The sequence below is a fragment of the Engystomops pustulosus genome, chromosome 3 (genome assembly GCF_040894005.1).
Source record: "Engystomops pustulosus chromosome 3, aEngPut4.maternal, whole genome shotgun sequence".
NCBI classification, from domain to species: Eukaryota; Metazoa; Chordata; class Amphibia; order Anura; family Leptodactylidae; genus Engystomops; species Engystomops pustulosus.
The window spans coordinates 77,097,312-77,115,993 of NC_092413.1; the positions used below are offsets into that span (position 1 = coordinate 77,097,312).

At 43.6% G+C, this 18,682-nt stretch overlaps 1 protein-coding gene across 1 annotated transcript in view; it reads right to left on the reverse strand.

Annotated features, from left to right (window-relative positions):
* The window catches only part of EGLN1 (egl-9 family hypoxia inducible factor 1), a 39,867-nt gene that overhangs the window by 12,770 nt on the left and 8,415 nt on the right, over nt 1-18,682 (reverse strand). Inside the window, exons 3-4 of the mRNA XM_072141158.1 lie at nt 13,735-13,871; nt 2,148-2,215 (exon numbers count right to left, since the gene is read on the reverse strand). Coding sequence (XP_071997259.1) covers nt 2,148-2,215; nt 13,735-13,871 — 205 coding nt within the window. The remainder of the gene's footprint in view (nt 1-2,147; nt 2,216-13,734; nt 13,872-18,682) is intronic.

The window sequence follows — 18,682 nt, forward strand, 5'->3', positions numbered from 1 at the left end:
GCCAGGGGCCGAGTGTGGGCCAGGGGCCGAGTGTGGCCCAGGGGCCGAGTGTGGGCCAGGGGCCGAGTGTGGGCCAGGGGCCGAGTGTGGCCCAGGGGCCGAGTGTGGCCCAGGGGCCGAGTGTGGCCCAGGGGCCGAGTGTGGCCCAGGGGCCGAGTGTGGCCCAGGGGCCGAGTGTGGCCGAGTGTGGCCGAGTGTGGCCGAGTGTGGCCGAGTGTGGCCGAGTGTGGCCGAGTGTGGCCGAGTGTGGCCGAGTGTGGCCGAGTGTGGCCGAGTGTGGCCGAGTGTGGCCGAGTGTGGCCGAGTGTGGCCGAGTGTGGCCGAGTGTGGCCGAGTGTGGCCGAGTGTGGCCGAGTGTGGCCGAGTGTGGCCGAGTGTGGCCCAGGGGCCGAGTGTGGCCCAGGGGCCGAGTGTGGCCCAGGGGCCGAGTGTGGCCCAGGGGCCGAGTGTGGCCCAGGGGCCGAGTGTGGCCCAGGGGCCGAGTGTGGCCCAGGGGCCGAGTGTGGGCCAGGGGCCGAGTGTGGGCCAGGGGCCGAGTGTGGGCCAGGGGCCGAGTGTGGGCCAGGGGCCGAGTGTGGGCCAGGGGCCGAGTGTGGGCCAGGGGCCGAGTGTGGGCCAGGGGCCGAGTGTGGGCCAGGGGCCGAGTGTGGGCCAGGGGCCGAGTGTGGGCCAGGGGCCGAGTGTGGGCCAGGGGCCGAGTGTGGGCCAGGGGCCGAGTGTGGGCCAGGGGCCGAGTGTGGGCCAGGGGCCGAGTGTGGGCCAGGGGCCGAGTGTGGGCCAGGGGCCGAGTGTGGGCCAGGGGCCGAGTGTGTGTGCCAGGGGCCGAGTGTGTGTGCCAGGGGCCGAGTGTGTGTGCCAGGGGCCGTGTGTGGCGTGTGTGTGTGCCAGGGGCCGTGTGTGGCGTGTGTGTGCCAGGGGCCGTGTGTGGCGTGTGTGTGCCAGGGGCCGTGTGTGGCGTGTGTGTGCCAGGGGCCGTGTGTGGCGTGTGTGTGCCAGGGGCCGTGTGTGGCGTGTGTGTGCCAGGGGCCGTGTGTGGCGTGTGTGTGCCAGGGGCCGTGTGTGGCGTGTGTGTGCCAGGGGCCGTGTGTGGCGTGTGTGTGCCAGGGGCCGTGTGTGGCGTGTGTGTGCCAGGGGCCGTGTGTGGCGTGTGTGTGCCAGGGGCCGTGTGTGGCGTGTGTGTGCCAGGGGCCGTGTGTGGCGTGTGTGTGCCAGGGGCCGTGTGTGGCGTGTGTGTGCCAGGGGCCGTGTGTGGCGTGTGTGTGCCAGGGGCCAGTGTGTGGCGTGTGTGTGCCAGGGGCCGTGTGTGGCGTGTGTGTGCCAGGGGCCGTGTGTAGCGTGTGTGTGCCAGGTGCCATGTGTAGTGTGTGTGTGCCAGGAACCGTGTGTGGCGAGTGTGCCAGGTGCCATGTGTAGTGTGTGTGGCGAGTGTGCCAGGTGCCATGTGTAGTGTGTGTGGCGAGTGTGCCAGGTGCCATGTGTAGTGTGTGTGGCGAGTGTGCCAGGTGCTGTGTGCCGTGTGTAGTGTGTGTGCCAGGGGCTGTGTGTGGCAAGTGTGCCAGGTGCTGTGTGCCGTGTTTCAGGCTTTAATGATTTTCTTGTATTAATAGACGTTTATTAGATCGTTAGTAGACATTAATAGATAAATATATACACAACTAGGAGTTATATATTTGTATTCCTAAAAATTTCATACTCCTCATCGGCTAAAAATACTCCTCAAAAATGGTAAAAGGAGTATTATTACCCTTCCAGAAAAATGTTAGTGCGACCTCTGCCGGGGGGGTCCGATCCATGGGGGAAACACTTGCACGCCGCGGTCATGCTTGACCGCGGCGTGTAAGGGGTTAAACACCCGGGATCGGCACTATACTGACCCGATGTCCCGAAATCTTCTTCTGACGCGGCGCCGTAGAAAGGCGTCGCAAGAAGTACCCTTAATGACCGACGTAGAATCCCGATAGGGCGGTCATTAAGGGGTTAAACTATGGATAAAATCTTAATTGGCTTACAAAAGATGGTGGGAAGAGGAAAACAAACATTTCTGATTTCTTCCTTGAGGTTATAAGGAACAACATAATTTGATGTAAAAGAATAACGTGTGTTGCATATATCCAACCCGTACAGAAAAGTTAAAGAAAAAAAATTACCTGTTTGATACTTTTCTTTAGCTTTTGCCCTTTCATCGCCGTCAAAATACCACACAGTTATTGCGTACCTACATGAAAAACAATGCAGAAAACAGATTTAATTCTGAAATGCTTAAAGGCGTTTGCCCATTGAAGAAAATTCTCAAATTTCAATCCACTAGTGATGTTACACAATAAAGATAATTTTTAACCCCATAACTTTACAATTTTACTCCATTTTATTGCTGTTTGAGTGTGGGCAGGGACTCTTCAACCAGAAACCTCATGATTCCTTTAGTTCGGTGTGGTGACAATGTGGTTAGATTATCAGGGTACAGGTTTATATACACTTTTATTTAGCTTCTGAACATTAGTTCAGAACACTAGTATCTGACAAATAGAAAGAGAGGAGACAGATCATAGATGAGATTCATGAGATTGACATAACCCACAATGACACTCTCAGCTATAACACAAACAGTTCTGTTATATACCTCCCTCCCCTGGATAAAGATGTTATCCGTCTGTAGCTGGCAGGAAGTCAGTGTCTGTGTGAGATGGCCCTATAATGCAAGGGTGGGGGCAAGAGGCAGAGAGGAACTTCATGCAGCATCAGACAGAAAAACAAGACATCTGTCAACCCTAAACTCCAGAAGAACCAGGGTCAGGGGCAACCAAAATTGTGTATACCAAGACAAAAAGAGACAGGTTGGAATTATATCTGTGAAATGCTGTATTTTTGTTGTTAATAGCATTGAATTAGAGAATGTCTTATTTTGTTATCCTTAGTACAGTTATGAAACTTGTCTTCGCGGGAATACCCCTTTAACAAACACCAAAAGTTAGTGAACTGAGATCACTGCAGGCTCAACAGTTCTTTTACAGGGCTATGAATGAAAGTTAAAAAAAAACTATTATAAAACACAATTATATCCAGTATTCTAATCATAAATTCTAAGTGACTTTACTAGTACAATGAAGCTCTAGCTGTAACACTTAAATCACAACATTGCTTTGAAGTCTTGGATCTATAGGCTTCTGCCTGCAGATTGGAACCTATGCATCAGAGCAGTATAACTGTCTGTAATAGTTTTCCTGTAGTTAGCATCATGGCTCTGTAATGGGCAATACAACTCAGAGTGAGGACTAATGTAGGTCAGCCTGCCACTTATGCGAAGAAGTTGGTGCCTCTGACGTGGTCACTGCACTGAAGGGGTTCCTTGCAGAGACAGAAAAGGAATATGTCCTTACAATTGGCTCACATTATTTAGGCCCTCATAAGATAATGGACCCAGCCAGAAGTTCTATTTTTGGAAAGAAAAAAAAAAAAAAAAAAAAAAAAAAACCTTAAAAGGGGCCGTACACTTTTCAATAAATCTCTTCCATTAGACATGTCTCTGCATGTGCATGTAGCAGTCTCCCTGCTCTCACCATACTGCACTTTACATCTCTACACAACTTCCTGTTTCTCACTCCTCCAGTCTGTCCTAATGGAAGCCTTCAGTGTTTTTTTTTTTTTGTTTTTTTTTTGCTCCATCTGTAGGAGGGGGGAGCAGGATGAGTTATAATATCCTGTTGCAGATTCCTCCTATTTATCAGTGTTCAGACATGTAAACAAACATCCTACAAAGTGAACAGAGTCTCCTCACAGCACCAAAGTAAACATTAGGGATGAAGAATAAATTGGTGAACATTCAAGGAATATTAAAACAAACTCTTTATGTTAAAGAGTGTTAGAAAGTTTAAAAGGCTACATCAACCCAGATAAGGCTTCAGGAAGCATAGTATTTTAAAATGTGTGCACACCCCCTGTAGCACTAGTGCTACTGTGTGCATACATTAAAATAATAGGCTCACTGAAGCACTCAGGTGATCACAGAAGTTACAATAAAAGAAGTCCTGAGGAACAAACAAGGTTCTTCAGGAACTTCTTACTAGAAACACCGCTACCATCACTAAACTGATTGCAATTAAACGATTTCTTTAACCGTCACTGAGACTTCTGCACCACTCAGCAGGTATTTTCGCCCCCTTCTCGTAAGCAAACTGCTCCAGTTGTCCGGGGTTTGAAGAACAAAGGCATGTTTTAGCAACTTCCAAAGATACTCCGTTGGATTTTGGTCAGGGCTCATTGAAGGCCACTTCAGAATAGTTCAATGTTTACCTCTTAGCCATTCTTGAATATTTTTAGCTGCATGTTACGGTTCATTCTCTGTGGCAAGATTCATCCTGTTGCAAAAACAGGAATGCAGTCCCTTACATATAGATGGCAATACTAACATGTTAAAAGAAAAAAGGAAACTATAGTATAAAAAGCCAGAAAAAAAGTAGAATAAGTAACTCCGGGTGAAGGTTGAACGATATATATGAAAAAATGAAAGAAAGGGAAAAATGGAGGGGACGAATGTATTTAGAGTGCATGAGAAATAGTACAGTGTAGAGATCTCACTACAATTTTCTGTATTCGGGTGTATGGATGATGTGAGGTCTTCCATGTACATGAGGTTATTTACTTTTGTCACACACATTTCCACCGTCTGTGGTGAAGTTTTTTTTCCCCTAAAGTGGGACACAGGACAATGCAGTGATAATGAGGAAGCATAAAAAAAGCGCTAAGATCTCTTAGTGGACATGTCACAGTAGAAGAGGAGGTTTCTATTCAGTGCACAGTAATGCAATGAAGTGTTCCAATTCCTGCCAGAAGGGGGAAAGGATTGCAAAATACCAAAACACATATAGAAAGCATCCCTCATCTCCAGCATGTGGCTGGTAATTTATGAAAGATGGTGTGTAATCTGGTGGGCACACTATACCATCTTTCTAGCAGTTTGTATCCTGCCTCTTGATATCAGGAGCTAATAGTTGCACCGTGACAGAGCTCAAAAGATTGTGGCTTTTAAATATCTAGATACTCTTCCCACTGACTGAGGTATAAAGAACCTGGTTCATTTGGAATGGACTGTAAACAGGAGTATGGTAAGGACAGGATGTGTCAGAGCTACCCATGTTGGAGCACAGGCCCTAAAAATTGTCTTTTTTTTTAGTGTTTTGTGAACATTGAGAATGTCCCAGCAGTGTGGTTCTCCACTTTTCTCTATGGGAGAAAGCCACCCAGCAACAGCTAATGGGTGCAGGTGGCCAACTTCCAATTCAGTCTGAATGTGATTGAATGCATTTCTATGCATACAATCACAGCTGTACCTTACCTAGGCGCCACTACATTGCATTCCCTCTACCTTGTTGGCCTGTGTGTTTGATAAAGGTTGCTACGCCAGCCTAAAACATTTGCATGAATTTTTTGGCCGTATATCCTATTACAGGGATGGCGAACCTTTTGGAGACCAAGTGCCCAAACTACAACCAAAATCGACTTATTTACCGTGAACATGGCATTAAGCAGTAACTTATTGCTGCCTGTTCTTCCACTTCTTTCAATCGTATCGTCTGCCTGAGACCACCAATACAGTTAAGAGAAGGAGGGAAAATTCAGTCTCTCGTTGTAGCTTCTCTCCAGGGTCTCTCTGTAGAGAAAGAATGGTGGGTCCAGCAGGATATGCTTCAAAGATAATGCAGTTCTGTAAACACCTCACTTTTCCCGTAGTTCCAAACAGCCAATGAAGTGTGGCTTAAGTTGCCTGGGAATGCAGGAAGATTTGGTCCTATTTAGTGAACTCTGTCCTGGGATGATTGTCTGAGTGCCCACAGAAATGGCTCTGAGTGCCACCTTTGGCACCAGTGCCATAGGTTTGCCACCACTGTCCTATTAGAATCCTTAAACTGCATATTTGTGGGCTTGGATTACATTTTCTATATTGCAATACAGTAGACAAAAAGAAGGTTCAAAGTTCCAGCTCACCTTCCAGCAAGACTCTCCCCCTGCGCAGGAAGCATCCAACAAGCCCCACGGACCTCAGTCACAAAATACAACAGAAAAAAACTATGTCAGCGCTTCAGGGGATGTGCAGGTAAAAGCAGTATTCCTTCATTACGAATCCACATAAAATCCAAACATGGCAAAAAGTACAAACGTGTGGTGGCCCAGGTATGTGACCTCCGCGTTTCGCTCGCTTAGAGCTTAATCATGGTCTCCGCTGTGCGACAAACAGAACAGCTATTTAAAGATCCCGCTCTGGTATCGGCGTGTGACGTCACAGTCACGTGACAACTCCCACGTGACTGTGGTGCGACACGCCCCCCCCCCCCCCCCCCGCCCCCAACCTTTTAATTCCAGCTAAAGCTTTTATTATAGAAATACATATCGCTTTTCCGGTGGGGGGGAGGGGGGTCGTCGCACCACAATCACGTGGGAGTCGTCACACGCCGATACCAGAGCGGGATCTTTAAATAGCTGTTCGGTTTGTCGCACAGCAGAGACCATGATTAAGCTCTAAGCGAGCAAAGCGCGTAGGTCACATACCTGGGCCATCACACGTTTGTACTTTTTGCCATGTTTGGATTTTATGTGGATTCGTAATAAAGGAATGCTGCTTTTACCTGCACATCCCCTGAAGCGCGGACATCATTTTTTTTCTACTGCAATACAGTAGTATTGCAGTTCATAGTAGGAACGATCAGACTCTCTAGGGTTAATATACTTCAGGGGGTCAAAAGTAAAAAAAATTTCCTCAAACTTTAAAAAAAAAAAAAAAAAAAAAAAACACCAAACAACTAAAAGTTGAAATCACCCCTCTTTCCCTATAACTGATATAAAGCATAATAAACAGTAAAAATCATTGAGTCTCAAAATTCTCAATCAAAATATAAAAAAAAACTTATTGCTGGCAGTGACCCCCTCCCCCCCCCCCCCATAAGGGAAAATAGCGCCCAAATGTCTGAAACACAACTTTTACATTTCTTAAGTGTTGTAAAATGGTGTAATAAAAAAAGTGATCAAAATGTTGCACAGTCCTCAAAATGGTAGCAATGAAAACAATCCGCTCATTTCTCAAAAAATTACACCTCACACAGCTCTGTACACCAAAGTATGAAAAAGATTGGCAATTCTTTTTTGTACACATTTGTTTAACTTTTGAAAATGTATTAAAACGCAATAAAACCCGTTTTTTTCCCCCAAATTTGGAATTTTTTCCAGCTTCCCAGTATACGGCATGGAATAATAAATAACGTCATGCATTAGTAAAATTTGTTATGCACAAAATAAGCCCTCACACAGCTCTGAACATGGAAAAATTAAAAAAAAAAAAAAACTGAAAAATTTTTGAAGGTGGAGAGCAAGAATAAGTGAAAAAACCCTGCTTCCTTAAAGGGAACCTGTCACCAGGAGACCCATTTTTAGCACTCCCCCAGTCCCCACAGAGCATAGTACATACACTGCCAAAGTGTTTTGTATAAAAAAATTGGTTTTACAGAAAAAAAAGATATGTTATATAGTACCTCTCATTAGCATCTGCTGTGTGACTAGGCAGTTGCCTAATGGGAGGGGCTGGAAAGGAGCAGGGAAAAAGACTAAAATGTAGCCTGTAAGGCTGCTAACAACTGCTTTGTCATACAGGTACATGTTATATCCATGGGATCTTTTATCTTGGATGACTGCTCTGAAATAACATATGGACAAGCTCATTTTTAAATGGGGCTACAATTCATCTGCAAAAACTTCAGCCGGTGTTCTAACATTGAACAATTTAAAGGCCAAGATTCCATTTTTAAAACATAAAACAGATGGATCATGTCTGGGCGGCACGGTGGCTGAGTGAGTAGCACTTCTGCCTTGTAGCGCTGGGGTCCTGGGTTCGAATCCCACCCAGGTCAACATCTGCAAAGAGTTTGTATGTTCTCTTCGTATTTGCATGGGTTTCCTTCGGGTACTCCGGTTTCCTTACACACTCCAAAAACATACTGTTAGGTTGTTTAGATTGTGAGCCCCATGGGGACAGGGACCAATTTGACATGCTTTGTGCAGCGCTGTGTAATCTGTATGCGCTATATAAATAATTATTATGTCAAGAGAGTTTTACAATACAAACTTATATATATTGCCCCTGTGAGCACAAGATTTGATGTAAAAAATACTACTCACAAGAGGGTTTTTCTAAGTGTTCATTTTAAAGGGAACCTGTCACCAGGAGACCCATTTTTAGCACTCCCCCAGAGCATAGTACATACACTGCCAAAGTGTTTTTGTATTAAAAATTGGTTTTACAGAAAAAAAGATTTGTTATATTGTACCTTTCATTAGCATCTGCTGTGTGACTAGGCAGTTGCCAAAAGGGAGGGTCTGGAAAGGAGCAGTCCCCCCCCCCCCACCCTTGGGGAACAGCTTCTCCATGTGACCTTTTCAAATATATGAAAACACCCATCACTTGGCTTAGCGACACTCCCTGCTCCTCTACAGCCAATCCCGAGTGTGGGGAGTTATTCATATATTTGAAAAGGTCACATGTTTCCCAAGGGTGGGTGGGAACTGCTCCTTTGCAGCTCCTCCCAAAAGGCAACTGCCTAGTCACACAGCAGATGCTAATGAAAGGTACAATATAACATATCTTTTTTTCTGTAAAACCAATTTTTAATACAAAAACACTTTGGCAGCGTATGTACTATGCTCTGTGGGGACTGGGGGAATGCTAAAAATGGGTCTCCTGGTGACAGGTTCCCTTTAAGAAACATATTGAGGGCAGTAATTTTCAAACAATTCAGCCTTGCTGAAGCAGACACTTGTCAAAATGTTTAGGAAAGTGTGGGTTACTTTCTCATCACCCTCCTGGGTTTTTATTTTACTTTGCAAAGCTCTGCTTAAAATATTGCATAACAGTAGATAATATAGTATTATTGGGGTATAATTATGCCATTGGCTGCTATTTAGACACCGTGTTCAATGCTGATTTTACCAAATGATAGTCAGAATGTACTTGAATGACAATAGTTTATGTGAAAGCAATCTGCTGGACACAGATATTGTGTTATTGCACAAGTTAAATTGCAAGCCACCCAATACATTCTCATTCACAGCCCCCATCTTTTGCATTTTCTCTGAAGGAAGGACGGAAGCCTGTTTTTGGGAATCCAACCACATGCCGAGAAACAGCTTTCTTCTTGAGGGGATTAGGGAAGACTTTTCTGGGTTTACTGACCACCCTAAATTCTGTAGGATCTAATGCAATTTAACACCTCCTCTTCTGAAGAACCTGCCAGTAGAAAATCGTCTAAAATAGGGAATAAACAGACCCTGCCCTTCTTTTATATGGGCTGCCATTTCTGAGACTAACTTGGTGCAATAGGTAACGTAAGGAAGAGCCCTGAACCCAGAAGAGAGCTGAATAAAACCCTTGATCCAGTTCTGCCAATAAAACCTGACACAGTACTGATGAGGATTGTGACTTTTGTCATCACCCTCAGGTTGTCCCAGACGCTGGACTGGTGATCTTGAATCATGTCGGAGGAGGGGAGACAAAATCCAGTGAAACGCCTTTCTGAATGTTTTTAGAACCGACTTGCTTCCTGAAATCTGAGGCCAAGCCTGGAAGAAGTGTGCAATCTTCCTGCCCATGGGCTGGGATCCTGATGTTTGAATCCGATCACTAGACTGGTTGAAAAGGAAACCCTTACCCTTTTGAAAGATCTCGTTATCCCCTGCCTTTTCTAACAGGTCATCCAGCACTGGACGAAACAGTAAATTTCCAACACAAGGAATACCACAGAGTCTATTTCTTGATCCAATATCACCAGGCCAGTTCTTAAGCCAAGGAGCCCTCCTGGCAGTATTGGACAAGGCAGCAGCCCAGGTGGACAATCAGAGCACCAATGGAGGCATCAGCCAGAAAAGCAGCACCTTTCTAGATAGTAGTTACAGTTGACGCCAAGGTCTCTCTTGGAGTCCTAATGAATTTCTCCCTACAGTTGATTAAACCAAAACATCATAGAATGGGCTATAGCTATGCTACAGCTATGTTAAGTTTAAAAGCAAACAAGAAAGAAACCCATGATTTTTAAAAAGAAATCCCTCTGCCTTTTTATCTATGGTGACTCAGAGGGAGCCCATGTCCTCAAAGTGCAAGGAGGACCTACAGGACACCCTGGCCATGGATGAAACACCCCCAGGAAATAGAGACTGTGGAATGGGGATAAAGGGATACTTTCTTTTCACAGTCCCAGGGATATAGGATTTATTATGTCAGGAAACTTCCATTCTTTATCAATAATCGTAATTTAAGCACCAAACATCAGATCTACAAACTCTAGACTGTTGCATTGCCACAACCTCTTGACAGCCCAGGGCCCATGAAAAGCCTATGTAGGAGATGGGGTAGAAGTATGAGATGAGAAACTATTTAACACCTACCCACAAATTTCTAGTGGCAGCCCTGCCCATGCACAGCGCTCACACAAACGTATAACAGTCCACCAAGGCCGTTTTTAGACAAGGTGGGGCCATGGGTAAAACCAAAAGTAGGGCCCCAAAATCAAAACTATTTTATGAACAGTCAGTAAGAGGCTCCATTTAGCCCTGCACAAAGATAACACTTCGTAGTTAAACACACAATAGTATGGTAATGAAATCTGTAATATGGGACTTAGGAGAATTTTATAGTAGATAGACAGATGATACACAGATTGATGATAGAAGATAAATATAAAAGAGGTTTTAGATTATAGATATTCTCATAGATGCATACATACAGTACAGATGAAAAGTTTGGACACAGCTTCTGTATTTTTCTGACAATAAAAAGTGTAGAGTCACACTGAAGGCATTAAAACTATGAGGTAACACATGTGGAATTAAATACTTAACAAAAAAGTGTGAAACAACTGAAAATATACTGTATTTTCCGGACTATAAGGCGCACTAAAAATCCTTTGATTTTCTCAGAAATCAAAGGTGTGCCTTATAGTCCAGTGCGCCTTATATATGAACCGTACTTACACACAACAGCTGCCTTGAACTGTGCACAGGTCTGCCACCTGCTGGTCATTCATCCTTATAATCAGGTGCGCCTTATACTCTGGTGCGCCCTATATATGAACCTAGACGTTTTAGCAGGCATTTATTGATGGTGCGCCTTATAGTCCAAAAAATACTGTATATGTCTTATATTCTAGGTTCTTCAAAGTAGCCAACTTTTGCTTCAATTACTGCTTTGTACACACACTGGCATGTTTTTGATGAGCTTCAAGAGGTAGTCACCAGAAAAGGTTTTCACATCACAGGTGTGCCCTATCAGGTTTAATAAGTGGGATTTCTTGCCTAATAAATGGGGTTGGGACCATCAGTTGTGTTGTGCAGAAGTCAGGTGGATACACAGCGGATAGTCCTACTGAATAGACTGTTAGAATTTGTATAATGGCTAGAAAAAAGCAGCCAAGAAAAATGAGTGGCCATCATTGCTTTAAGAAATGAATGTCAGTCAGTTCAAAAAAAATTGGGGAATCTTTGAAAAAGCGTCCAAGTGTAGTTGCAAAAACCAGTAAGCGCTACAAAGAAACTGGCTCACATGAGGACTTCCCCAGGAAAGGAAGACCAACAATCACCTATGCTGCAGAGGATAAGTTGATCCATGTCCCCAGCTTCAGAAATTACAGGTTAACAGCAGCTCAGATTAGAGACCAGGTCAATACCATACAGATTTCCAACAGCAGACATCTCTACAACAACTGCGTGCAGAAGGAGTGTGTACAACAAGCCTTCTTGGTAAAATAGCTGCTAGGAAACCACTGCTAAGGACAGGCAAAGAGCAGAAGAGAACACAAGGAATGGACATTAGACCAGTGGAAATCTGCACTTTGGTCTGAGGAGTCCAAATTTGAGATCTTTGGTTCCAACCATGGTGTTTTTGTGCAACACAGAAAAGTTGAACAAATGGAGGAGGTGGTGTGATGGTGTGGTGGTGCTTTGCTGGTGACTGTTGGGGATTTATTCAAAATTTATGGTATACTGAACCAGCATGGTTACCACAGCATCTTGCAGCGGCATGCTATTCCATCCGGTTTGTATTTAGTTGGACCATCATTTATTTTTCAACAGGACAATGACCCCAAAACACACCTCCAGACTGTGTAAGGTCTATTTGACCAAGAAGAAGAGTGATGGGGTGCTATGCCAAATGAACTGGCCTCCACAGTCATCAAACCTGAACCCAATCAAGATGGTTTGGGGTGAGCTGAACAGCAGATTGAAGGCAAAAGGACCAACAAGTGCTAAGCATCTCTGGGAACTCCCTCATGACTGTTGGAAGACCATTTCAGATTACTACCGCTTGAAGCTCATCAAGAGAATGCCAAGAGTGTGCAAAGCAGTAATCAAAGCAAAAAGGTGGCTACTTTGATTAACCTACTCCTAGAATATAAAACATATTTTCAGTTGTTTCACACTTTGTGTTAATTCATAGTTTTGATGCCTACAGTGCGAATCCCCATTTTTTATAGTCAGGAAAATACAGAAAACTCTTTGAATGAGAAGGTGTGTCCAAACTTTGGATTTGTACTGTATAAAGTATATCATATAGCGATAGCTAGATAGATAGTAGATAGATATTAGAGAAAGTAGAAGAAAGATTGATTGACTTGATGGATAGATAGGAAACAAATAGAAATAGAAGACACATACAGTAAATAGATAAAAATAGATAAATGGTTAGATGGATAGATAGGAAATAGACAAATTATAGGAGATCAATATCTAGACAGATAATGAATAAATAGACAGGAGATAGATGATAAGCATCTTCACCAATTCAACCAAGGGCTATTAAAAGAGCAATAGATACTCTGCCCACAAAAGTTTATATACAAGGGGCCGTGATCAGATCTTTTTGCTGTATCTCAGACATGATTACTGCTGTGTGCAGTGTGACCTCAGCATGAAGTGCACCAGACTTGGAACAAGAGAGCACTCAGGGGGATTGTCCAGGCACCGTCACCACTGTCCTCGCCCATCTCAATATACAGTAACACTAATGTACACATATTCAGTGCGTACGGTAACTATTAAAACCCATTTACATTTCTCACTCTGTCTCATTCTGCTAATTGGCAAGATCAAAAAAGATTTTTTTTCTCATTAATGTACACACTGCACCCTATCTTGACATATGGGGCTATTGTGAACACAGCTGTTGCATGGGAGGCCATGACAGTTTTCATGAAAGCAGTGCTGGATGAAAATGCATGTGCAGGAATTACCCACGGACTTGGACGTATGTTTACGTCCTAGGTCATTAGTATTCCCACGAAGACAAGATTCTTAACCTCTTCACGACTGCTCTACGTAAATACATGTCAGCTTTTACTGTGACAGACTGCAGAAAGGATGTTTATAAAAGTAATGACAGTAGCCAAATTCAAACGGCTATATCTCCTGAACACTGGCATCTAGAAACACATTTCTGGTGTCAAATTGAACAGAATCTCCCCTTTACTTTGAGCTTACTGCCAGCAGTCACCGCCGGCCTGTGGCGTGGGAGGGGCGGTCGGAGTAAGAAGCAGAGGAGAGGGGAATGTTTTTTTAGGGTGACACGTCCTCTTTAACAAAGACGCAGTTCCACTATACCCTACACATGCTGCATACTTGTTAAGAAAACTACGTTGCAGCAAATTTACACATTTGTTTTTAAAGTTCACATTTTTATATGAAGCATGCACAAAATAAAATTACCTTGTAGCAAATGCAGGTTGAACTTCATGAGGATTCCGTCGATCCGACCAAAAAAACAGCAGTCGATCGAATTTGGGTTCAATGTCTGCAAACTGAGATTTACCTTCAGGAAATATTCTAAGTACACCGCCATTTGTCTGTAAAAGTATAAAGGATAGGTAATTATAAAACCTACCAATTAAAACCTTTTCAAGACCAGCAATCATAAAAAGGGCTTTTAAGATTAGGGTTGCATGATTTATCAAACTTTGGTACTTTTTTGACACGATTCCCCTGAAAATGGTTCCACACGAGGATTTCATAGGTTGCGATTCCAAAGTTAAATACTGTATCCAGCCGGCGTGCACCAAAATACAGACAAAGTGGCAAGGCTACAGGAGTACCACATGGGGGGGGTGACTGCACTCTGTCCACTCCTACAACTCCACAGCTTCTTACAACTGGGGATGGGAGATAGGAACAGCAGCTCCTATCTGAGTGATGGGAGCTGGAAGCCTGCACAAGACAGCCTAGTGCAGGGATCCCAAGACCATCATCATTCCTGCAGGTGATCCCTTTATTGAGCCAAAATTACTACTACAGATTATGAAAAGCTCCCTGGTACACTAGAATAATCACAAGTGTGTTTAGACCTAACACTCATGGTCGAGAAAAAACAGCACATGTTTCCCACCAAAACATGAGTAGTTTGTTCCTGATCGCAAGCACATAGGCCTAAACACATCGGAGATCAGAAGAAACTTCTCCCTGCAGGGTTTGAATAGTTTCAAAACACAATTTAAAACACAGGATGTGGACCTGGCCTCGTCAGCTGTGCTCCAGCAGCACTTCACAGGAAAGTAAGGGTTGAAGTGATACATGTGCAAACTGATCTTTTTTTCTTACTAGTGTTGTGGGTATTTAGGTTATCCCATATACAAGTACTAGAAAAGCTAGCTTACATAGGTACAGTGCACTGGTACCATCCTATATTTGAGCTTTTAAAAGAGCTTAAAGTAAGATTATAAGGATATTAAAAATACTTTATGGAGTCAAAAGAATCTAAGAAGGTGTGTCAGCCTAATTAAAACTAAAGTTGTTTACAGTTATTTTTACTGGAAAATTATAGTTTTGGTATTGAGAATCTTGACACTAAACTAAGTACTGGTATAAAATTCCAAATTCTGAAACCCTACCCAAGATAGGTGAGCAACTCCGCGCAAGATCTAGTCTTGCAATCATCAGCAATAACTCTACGACCTTCTTTATTTTTTTTAAACTGATCTTTACACCAGCAAAGAAACTGTGCAATACAATGGTCCATTCTATTAACTGTATGCCCAGAAAATCTGTAATAGTGGGGCTGGCTCTATAATTAAAAGTTCTATCCACAATGCAGACTTTAATTACAAAGTACTGCAATGTAAACCTATTCCTGGAAGGCCAATCACAAGCAAACATTTTCTCCATCACCACAGATGCAAAAAAAAAAAAAAAAACCCCAAAAAATGGTCTGGTTTTAGTAGAGATTCTGTAGATGCTCTCCAACTGGAATGCAAAATGATGAAATCCAAAGTAAAATTGGCATGGTTTGTAAAAATTTACATCTGCATCATATCAATTTTTGTTGCGGATGGGATTTGTTTGTTGCTGCAGGTCATACATGCAAAATAACCCACAGTGGTTATGCCCTGTGTGACATTAGCATAAAGTTTACCTAGGAATATGCAAAAGTTCATGTCTATTCAGAAGGCAAAAGGGAGTTTTTGTTGAAACATAAGCACATTTTGGACTCACAGGCTGATCAATACCATGCCATGTTCAAAGGGGGAGATGTCAGTTTACCCCAGAAACTAGAGTAATTTGCACCCGAAATGTCCTACACGACATTTATTGAAGGTTTTAGACCATTTTATTAGGTAGTTTTTCATTTCATCCAAAAAAAGGCATGTAGCCTGTGCACCAGAAAATTCAATATTGTGGCGCAGAAAACTAGACAAACTAATAGGAGGTGCAAAGCACGAATCGATACTGCACCAGATGGATCATCCAGCATCAGAAAATCTGGCATAGCAGCCGGCCATGCGCTCTACCGGTCGGCGAACACAATGATGCGGCCGCTGTTGACAGAGCTGAGGAGCGGAGCATCGCAGAGAAGACAAAAGAGGAGCCACGCCGAGCATTAGGAACACCCGAAGGAGAGTTTTTTTTTTTTTTTTTTTTAAAGCGTTGGGTAGACAGGGGGCGGGCTGGCTGCATACTAGAAGAAGCCGGGGTGACCTGGCGAAACACGTGTTGGGACAGTTATGATAGCCAGAGTTTAGGACCGTATATCAGTACGCTGCAGGACGCTGATCAATTAAAGGGATATACCCATTTAAACAAATTAATGTCATTGATTGTATTATAAAATGTTATACAATTTTCCAATATACTTTCTGTATCAATTACTAAAGGTTTTCTGGATCTCTGCTTGCTGTCATTCTATAGAATGCTTCATTGTTTAGTACCAGTGAACAAAAATCTGACCATGGTCACACAGGTGCACAACTCGTTATATCACACAGCTCCGATTACTCTGTATGATACTAACGAGCAGTGCATCTGTGTGACCACGGTCAGATTCTGACCACTGGTAGTAAACATAGAAGCTTTCAATAGATTGACTACAAGCAGATATCCAGAAAACTGATGAATTGTTACAGAAACTATATTGGAAAATGTTAAAACCTTTTAATATACAAACAATAACATTAATTTGTTGAAAAGGGAATACCCCTTTAATGACAGAAGTTCTGGGATATAGCGCAGAACAATGAGTGCATGCAAATTAATCCACATAGTGTGAACTGCTCTGTACCACGCCACAGCATTAGTTGCAGAGACTGCCGTGTGCAGCTGCTCGTTAGAAGCTGGGAGCACAGCATTTCTATACTCTTTTTAGCACGTATTCAGACAGCGGCAGTGTGTAGTTACAGGGGAAGTAAGAGCGCTGTTGTATACACATAACAGCAGTGCCCTACTGTGTCTCTGAGGCAGCGATTTTGAACTATATAGTGAAACCACGCTGTTGCACAAGAAAACTATTATACTGCTTGTTAAAGTGTTTTTGTGCATATACAATATTAACACTAGCTTATATTTACTACCAAGTGAGAGCAGATTGTGCAGTGGCATCTCACTGCTGCATATACAGTGATAATACTCTGTCTCCCACATACCCCCTTATATACAAAAAATATATTAGGGGGACATTATATATTTTTACAGTAGAAGTAACAGGAAGAATTAGGGGATCCACTCATGTATAGTTGTCCTGAGCTGGCACCTGACAGCCTCTCTGGCAATCATAAAGTATGGTGATACTAGTGAAGCCATATTAGTTTTTTGGATATATTTCAACAAATAAATATGAAACTATTTTATAAGAATTAAAAAAAAAAAAATTATACTTTAGTTTACACACGCAAACCTTTTCTTTTCTCTCACCTCTTTCTTTTCCCTAATAAAGTAACTAGATCTTACAGGTGGTGCACATCGTGAGTGTATATTATAGTGCGTGAACACGACCCTTTGTTGGCTGTATACCAAATGGGGGCTGGCTGGCTGCATACCAAATAGGAGCTGGCTGGCCGGCTGTATACCAAGTGGGAGCTGGCCGGCTGGCCGGCTGTATACCAAGTGGGAGCTGGCCGGCTGGCCGGCTGTATACCAAGTGGGAGCTGGCCGGCTGGCCGGCTGTATACCAAGTGGGAGCTGGCCGGCTGGCCGGCTGTATACCAAGTGGGAGCTGGCTGGCTGGCCGGCTGTATACCAAGTGGGAGCTGGCTGGCTGGCCGGCTGTATACCAAGTGGGAGCTGGCTGGCTGGCCGGCTGTATACCAAGTGGGAGCTGGCTGGCTGGCCGGCTGTATACCAAGTGGGAGCTGGCTGGCTGGCCGGCTGTATACCAAGTGGGAGCTGGCTGGCTGGCCGGCTGTATACCAAGTGGGAGCTGGCTGGCTGGCTGGCTGTATACCAAGTGGGAGCTGGCTGTATACCAAGTGGGAGCTGGCTGTATACCAAGTGGGAGCTGGCTGTATACCAAGTGGGAGCTGGCTGGCTGGCTGTATACCAAATGGGAGCTGGCTGGCTGGCTGTATACCAAATGGGAGCTGGCTGGCTGTATACCGGGAGGCTAGAACCAGTGCATTTCCCACCCTCGGCCTGTACTCAAGTCAATAGGTTTTCCCAGTTTTTAATGTTAAAATTAGGGGCCTCTGCTTATACGCGGGTCGGCTTATACATGAGTATATATGGAACTTCAATGCATGTGGACAATTATTACACTTGTCAATTTTTTTTCTGTGACTTACTAGTCTAGACAGGATAAAGCCTATTGACCACAGGCTAGGTTGTTAAGATAAACGCACTTTGTGTGTGCAGGATTTCAATTCAGTTTCAGAGGTCCGTTCAGTTATTCTAGGTTCGGTCCAGTAAATCCTATATGGGCACGGAGTTTGTTGCTTGTGGTAACAGGCTTTATACTATACCATCTCATGCTGCATAGTAAATCTGTTGCAGTTCAACTCCTTGATGCTGCAGTCTCTTTTCCGTTTGAGTTTGTTTTGCCCCTAGTTTTGAAATGCCATAAAACTTTATTTTTCCTATTTACAGAATCATATAAGGGCTTGCTTTCTATGCTTGTACTTTCAAAGGACTAGGTATAATCATATCTGTAACTTTAATTTTACTCTTCAGATAACAAAAATGTTCAACAATCTTTGCACATTACCAAAAAAAGTAAAAAAAAAAAAAAGTCTAAAACACCATGTACCACACACATCAAGAATGTTACAATTTGTTTTAATGAAACCTAAGATTTTGTAAGTGCACTCTGGGTTGTTGTGGCCTAAATTACCCCAAAATCTGTTGTTGGGCAAAACAAAGAAACACAGTATTTTTTTTATATTTTAAAACCTTATAAGAA